This window comes from Triticum dicoccoides, unplaced genomic scaffold (genome assembly GCF_002162155.2).
Source record: "Triticum dicoccoides isolate Atlit2015 ecotype Zavitan unplaced genomic scaffold, WEW_v2.0 scaffold168312, whole genome shotgun sequence".
NCBI classification, from domain to species: Eukaryota; Viridiplantae; Streptophyta; class Magnoliopsida; order Poales; family Poaceae; genus Triticum; species Triticum dicoccoides.
The window spans coordinates 2,326-9,277 of NW_021220110.1; the positions used below are offsets into that span (position 1 = coordinate 2,326).

At 46.1% G+C, this 6,952-nt stretch overlaps 1 protein-coding gene across 9 annotated transcripts; it reads left to right on the forward strand.

Annotated features, from left to right (window-relative positions):
• The first annotated feature begins 443 nt into the window (after positions 1-443).
• On the forward strand, positions 444-6,794 carry LOC119344412 (pyruvate kinase 2, cytosolic-like). 9 transcript variants are annotated; one of them, XR_005166653.1, is made up of 8 exons: positions 444-584; positions 3,934-4,012; positions 4,221-4,350; positions 4,472-4,542; positions 4,811-4,906; positions 5,038-5,275; positions 6,155-6,300; positions 6,474-6,794. XR_005166653.1 is itself a non-coding variant. In XM_037614855.1 (5 exons), exons 1-5 carry the CDS (start codon positions 2,602-2,604, stop codon positions 4,829-4,831), a joined length of 345 nt encoding a protein of 114 aa, XP_037470752.1. In that variant the 5' UTR covers positions 2,158-2,601; the 3' UTR covers positions 4,832-5,006. The 9 variants fall into 9 exon arrangements, 2 of the variants coding, with proteins under 2 accessions (XP_037470752.1, XP_037470753.1); XR_005166657.1 differs by having other exon boundaries at positions 4,472-4,521; XR_005166655.1 differs by having other exon boundaries at positions 4,224-4,350.
• Positions 6,795-6,952: the final 158 nt, after the last annotated feature.

Sequence of the window (6,952 nt, forward strand, 5' to 3'; positions counted from 1 at the left end):
CATGGATTTTACTTTATAAAATAGAACACCTACAAAATGGACAAGTCGGTTCAGCTACTCCAGCGGTTCATCTTGTGCGCTTAACGTGACAGGGCTTTGTTTTGATTCCGCTCGTTGTCGCGCACTGTTTTTGTTTCTGTAATTTAATTTCTTGGCCCACTGACAAACATGCCCATTGCAATATTTGTGATTGTTTGACCGGTCAACGAAGTGCCATACGATGTTATACGACAAGTCAGTGACCGTATAATCACCGCTTCGCATATATAATGACCGTAACGAGCGTATTTTAAAGTTCGGTGATTGTATCGTGTTTTTGCTTTAACTACAGTGATCATGAGTGTATTTATCTCGATCGATGAAAAAAAAGGTGTATTTATCTCGATTCCAATCTACCTGCCCGCTCACGCCCTGCTCCCTCTTCGTCCGTGGAGCTGCGCCACTCCTAGAGGACGCAGGCGGCGCCCGGGCCTCGCCCCGCGGGGCTCGGCCAAGTGGCGGGTGACCGACGGCGGGGGCACCAGCGTCGTGCGCCAGCTGCGCGCGCTCGTCCTCGACTTGTGCCTCTCCTCCTCTAGCGTCCGGTGAGGCGACTCGTCCTTGGTTCTTGCTTCTCCTTCTCTCGCGTCTGGTGAGGCAATTCGTCCTCGATTCCTGCATCTCCTTCTCTCGCCTATGTTTCTATGTTGCTCGTCCCCGCTCGATTCGTCCGTCGTTTAGAGTAGAAGAATCGCGTCTGATTTGTTTCATTTTGCTCGTCCTCGATTCGTCTGTTCTGAAGCGCGTCTGATTTGATTGGTTATGCTCATCCTCGATTCGTCCGTATAGATAGAAATCTGGTTTGATTTGCTCGTCCTCGTCGTCGCCCGTTTAGAAGCGCTTCTGGTATGATTTTGCTCGTCCTCACCGTCGCCCTGATGCTATCGCGTGTTCTTGAGGCCGTCTTGTTGGGGGCCTCCGTCCCTGCGACTCTGGGAGGAAGCGAGCGAGCAGTCTGTCGGTTTGGGTCATAGCCTGGTTGCGAGCTAACAATTCTGTTTGAGAAACGCGTGCGCTTCTGTTATCTGACGATCCTGCATGTTGAGAATCTTGTGCGTGCGCTTTTTTTATCTGACGAATATACGTTTCGTGTTCGCGTCGGGCGACGGTTGCAGGAACGATCAGTTCTGCTTTCGAACTTGGAGCAATGTCAGATCGGTTCCTATGTTCCATCACCTACGTTGTTCGTCGGTTATTTTTAGGTCTCAAACGCATGCGCCCTTGTGATACTCTCGTAGTCTGGTTGCCCTATGTCGATTCTTGTTCTACCGGCAGGCGTGTGTGCTCCCATCCTAGATGCAGAGAGTCATGTTCTTGTCTGTTACGGTTGTTCTAATGCTGTTCTTTTCAATTGTTTATTGTTATCATGCTTTGCTTATGTTCCCATATGGCACGATTGATTGATTGTTGTTTGTTCTTTGATTGATTGGCTTGAGATGGATTGTTGTTTGTTGTTTGATTGATTGGCTTGAGATGGATTGTTGTTTTTGTTTGATTGATTTCCTTGAGATGGATTGTTGTTTGTTGTTTGATTGATTGCCTTGAGATGGATTCTTGTTTGTTGTTTGATTGATTGCCTTGAAAAGGTACAAACCATGTAGGCCGATTGATGCGTTCTTGGCGTTCCTGATGGCAGTGGTTCTCTCTTTAGTGGTGTCGCTTCGCCATGGCGGTCGGCTGGTCCGGCTCTCGTGGTGATTGTGGTGCTCAACTCTTTGCCGTGTCTTCCTAGGGTGCTCCCGTCCCGTTCAGAGAGGCTAGAGGTGGAGCGGCTTCATCTTGCATGGAGCTTCAGTGGAGATGTCAAGTCATGCCCGACCGACAGGTGATACGCTTTGTCATGCCTGGTCGGCAGGTGCTACGCACGACAGATCTTCCAAAGACTTCAAGCTGTGTCGGCTGGTGGTACTTGACAGCATGGTGCTGAGGTGTATCAGTGGCGACCGTGACGTGCTCAGCTGTTTGCACGCAGGGAGGAGGTGCCGTTGGGCGCCGTGGTGGCGTCGACGATAGCTCGACCGAGCAAGGTTGATGCATCAGTATAGTTCTGGAGATAGAGCGGTGGCAGTTGGCGGCGGCGGCCTCTGAGTGCACGCCGGACCGGTGAGACCCATGCCCGGCAGGCGTCCTGGATGGGACCTCAGATCTTAGATGTTAGGTTTGGCTGCGATGTCTGTTTGGTATTAGGCCCAGGCTATCTGCGCCCCTTCATCAACTAGATAGAGTTGCTTAGACGACGACTTTAGTCTTACTGTTGTATTACTTTGTAAGGTCTTGTGAGAATAATTAATAAAGTGACCGTATGCATCGCCCAGATGCAGAGGCCGGGGGTCATCCTCCTTTTCCTAAAAAAATGTAGGCCGATTGATTGTTGTTTGTTGCCTTGAGATATTACATGTTTATATGGCACGATTGAGTGCTGTTTGTTCATGGTTATTACAATCGATTGATTGTTGTTTGTTGATTGGTATCTAATTTTGGTATTGGTATTAGTATTAATTTTTTGAACTTTTTTTTGATTATTATGCCTTCACATTGCACTGCTCCCAGATCCATATCGACATGCCCACGCTGTCTGACGAGGATACAGATGTAAGGAACTTCTCCCAAGAATCTCTCTTGCTCCTTGTCGGGGGTTGGGTGCGACATATGCCAAAGGATGGCTTATCATGGTGGGGGCGAGTAGAACATTGCCGGTGCCTGGAAACGGGATGAGGCGAAGACATGCACGCCGGCGGATCTTACCCAGCTTCAGGGCTCTCCAAGGAGATAACACCCCTACTGCTGCTCTGCGGGGTCTCCGCATGGTCACTAAGGCAAAGTGAATACAAAGTTGCTCCTAGAGCTGTTTTTGGAGGTAGGAGAAGGCAAGGCTAGCTTTCTCCTCCCTGTATGATCTGGTCTAGTGCTAATGGATTCGAACCCTTTGCATGGGTGCCCTGGGGGGTTTATATAGGCCTACCCCCCAGGGGTACAATGGTAAAACCGGCTGGGTGCGGGTCCCAGCCGTCTGTCTCTTAGGCCGCCGTCTTCTCCGCTGACTCCTGGGGCCCGCCGACTGGTGGGTCCCGCCGACTGGCCTGGTACGAGGGCGTCAGCCCTTGTCCGCCGCGGGCGGGTCTTGCCGGCTGCAGATTACTGTAGCCGTGCTTCTAATGATGCTGGCTTGGTCATGGGGTCATGGCAACAGTGCCGCCGCCTGTCGAGCGATCACTGTTGCCATTCCCCTGTTGTGTCTGGTTAATGGCGTGTGGGGCCCGTGGGAGGGGCCGACCGACTCCTGGGGGCCGACTCCCAACGGGTCTGTCTCTTGGTACTCTCGCCGTCTTCGGTACTCCCGCTGACTGGTAGGCCCCGCTGTCTCTGGGCCGTACAGACAAGCCGTCGTGGGCACAGGGCTCCGCCCCCAGTAGCTGATGTCAGGGCCGGCATGGCAACAGTGCCGCGCCGGACAGAGATCTCCGTTGGTACGGTGCACTGTGGCCATGCCTGCCCTTAAATAACAAGGTGGTTGGAGTTGCAGGCCGACTTCCTATAGTCGGCCTCTCCGGAAGTCGCTGGACAGAAGTTAGCTTATCTTGGAGTCGCCTCTGGGACTCGGCTCGTCTTGGAGTCGCCTCTGGGACTCGGCTCGTCTTGGAGTCACCTCTGGGACTCGGCTCGTCTTGGAGTCGCCTCTGGGACTCGGCTTAACTTGGAGTCGCCTCCTGGACTCGCGGGGCGCAGCCTGCCCCGATGTCTTGAAAGGTTCTGGGTCTCGGGTTAGCCTACCCGTGGCCCATTACTCCGACACTCCTTGTATCGCGACTAGACTTTACATGTTACTTTTTTTGTGAAACTGGAGCTCCTTGCTGTAACCTATTATATGACTTTATGAGCATGCGCCACTTTCAGGTTATGAAAAAATGGGGTGCTCCAAACAAGATTGTCTTCCTCTCTTTCTTATACAAGGCATGCAGAAGATGTGCGGCAAGTAAGTAACTCTATGTCAATATTTAGAGTGTGCTACACAGTGCCATCTTTCCCAACAGATTGAATTTTTTATATTGATATTTTGTTGAATGTCACATGTTTGTTTGCACTTCATACTTTGGAAAATATTCCTAACGTTAATAGTAATTAACATGTATTTTTCTCTATTGAGTACTACTTTGTTCGTTCTTTAAGTGTTCTTATTTCAGAAGTTTGCTCTGCACAAGTGCAACATGACTGGAAAACCTGCTGCTGTTACTTGTGTTGTGGACAGTATGATGGACAACCTAAGGCCTACTCGTGCAGATGCAACTGATGTGGCAAATGCGGTGCTCGATGGTTTGTTTTTGCGTCTTGCAGATATCTTATACTTTGGTGATCCTATACAGCTGCTCATTACTGCACCCAAACAAACTATAACTACACAAGCTGTAATATGAATCATAATTGTTTTGTTCAGGTAGTGATGCCATTCTCCTTGGGTTGCATCCAGTTGAGACTATTACAACGGTAGGCAGAATTTGTGCTGAGGTGAACTTTCTTTTGGAGTTCTATATGTTCTCTTGATAATCATAGGCCTGTTTAGGAGGGCATTTGTTGATAGGTTCCCTTTTGTAGTTCAAATTAGACTTCAATACTAATAAAATGTTACAGATAAATACTATTCTTCTGAACAACCCCTAAATGTGTTCTCAACAAGTATATCCTTGGCACTCTAATGGAATCTAATGGAAATTCACTCCTTCCTGCCTTTTCTCTCTTCATAGTTGGTGATATATTTTCCTGAATTGTTTCACAGGCTGAGAAGGTCTTCAACTAGGATTTGTACTTCAAGCGAACCATGAAATACGTGGGAGAACCCATGATCCACTTGGAGTCTATTGCTTCCTCTGCAGTGCGTATTTTGTTTCTTTTCCTTTTCCAACCTTTTGTTAGTGTTTACAGGGGAACAATTTCTGTCTTCCATTGATTGAATATCAGTCTGTGACACTTAAGTCTGAAAATAGTTCACTACCTATTTGCTAGGTGCAGGCTGCTATTAAAGTTAAGGCTTTGGTCATCATTTGCTTCACCTCATCTGGATAGGAGAAAAAGAGTATTTCTTCTTATAGGCGCTTCACCTCATCTTGTAGTTTAATAGAAATTGATTCATATATTATGCCCTATCGAGTATCTGCAGGCTAATTGCCAAGTACAGGCCCACCATGCCATTCCTCATCTAAAAACATGTCAATTGAAGTGGAGCTTCACAAGCGCATTTGAAGTATGTGAACACCTTGTTTTCTTGTAACCTTTTTAGTGTGGTGTTCAAGTAGACTCACTAATTAACATGTATTACCACGTATGTAACACATCCATATCTAGACAAATCTAAGACAAGTAATTCGGGATGGAGGGAGTACTATAGAATTTGCCAGATAAGAAACGGTAGTGCTTATGTTGAACCAAGACTTGTCTCTGGTGTTTAGCAGTGTGCCACTGTTATAACTCATATTTGTTGCATTATCTTCCTACAGGCAAGACAATCACTCATAGTTAGAGGCCTCTTTCCCATGCTTGCCAATCCACGTCACCCGATGAGTTAACCCGCCTTTCATCTGTTGGCTACATTAACCATTCTTTGGTGGTTCTTTTCAATTTTAGAATACATGACCCAGTATGTATAATATGGATAATAGGAACTACCTATAAATACAACGTCCTTGTTGTGAACATAAAGGGAATAATGGCAGTTGGCGTTAGTGCATATTCCCAATATGTGAAAAGTGGATGCTTTACATACCCCAGGCCAGTGACTTAATTCTGCTTTTAGGGTTTTTGCTTGCATCATGTTCTACTTACAAATGGAATAAACACTAGACTGCAGTTCACTTTCAAACTGTTGGCAAGTCATCATAAGCTTGGTTAATCAGTACATTATTTCGAACTTGACTGGTGGTAGGCTGGTGTGTTTATTCTGTATAATATAAACGCAACACGTGAGCTTATAAGCTGGTGTGCACCAGTGAGACTGATGTTTGGAGGTTTCATCTTGCATCCTCCTTGAATTATTTGGTAGCTAGAATTCCTTGATTTGGACCCAACAAGTAAGAAGCTTGGTTTGCCTGGTGATTTGTACTGACATTGTTTCTCTGCCCTGCAGGCTGAATCTACTAGCACTAGGAATGAATCAGTGTTGAAGGTTGCTTTTGACCACGGCAAAGCATCCGGTGTGATCAAGTTGCATGGCTTACCTTAGCCAGAATTTCTATAAGAATGTTGCTCATGTTACATGCTTTGCTTTCTCTAGTAAGTAGAACAAGAATACATTAACATTTCTTTTATGTTTGTATGCGTACACTCATAATATTTGAATTACAAACCAAATTCTAAATAAATAAGCATGTGTATGTGCCTACAAACTTGTGGGTATTGTTGAAGATAATCACTTAATCAACCTCTAACTAGCTTCCTATTTTCAGGAACAAAGATCCAGATCACCCTCGCCCCTCTAGAGAAATCAGTTTACTCATTCAAGTTCTGGAAATTCTTTATAGCTTTTTGAGTTTACTTCGGTCTTTGCATGTATTAGCTTTCTGTTTGTGCCCCTGTCTATGTATGTTTCTTGTGTGCAAGTGCTCCATTCTCTGTGTGTGTGTGTGACCGTGTGTGGCTTGACTCTGTGTGTGACTATGTGTGGCTTGATTGTGTGTGTGCTTGACTCTCTGATTGTGTGACTCTGTGTGTGCTTGACTCTATGTGTGTGTGAATGTTGCATTTGCTTGATGGTGTGGCATGTATGCTTGAATGATGATTAGTGTGGTTTAACACTGCCTTTGCCGGTCCCAAGCCTGGATGTGAAAATGTGGAGGGAGCTGCGTTTACCTCCTTTGTATTATATATATATATATATATATATATATATATATATATATATATATATATATATATATATATATAT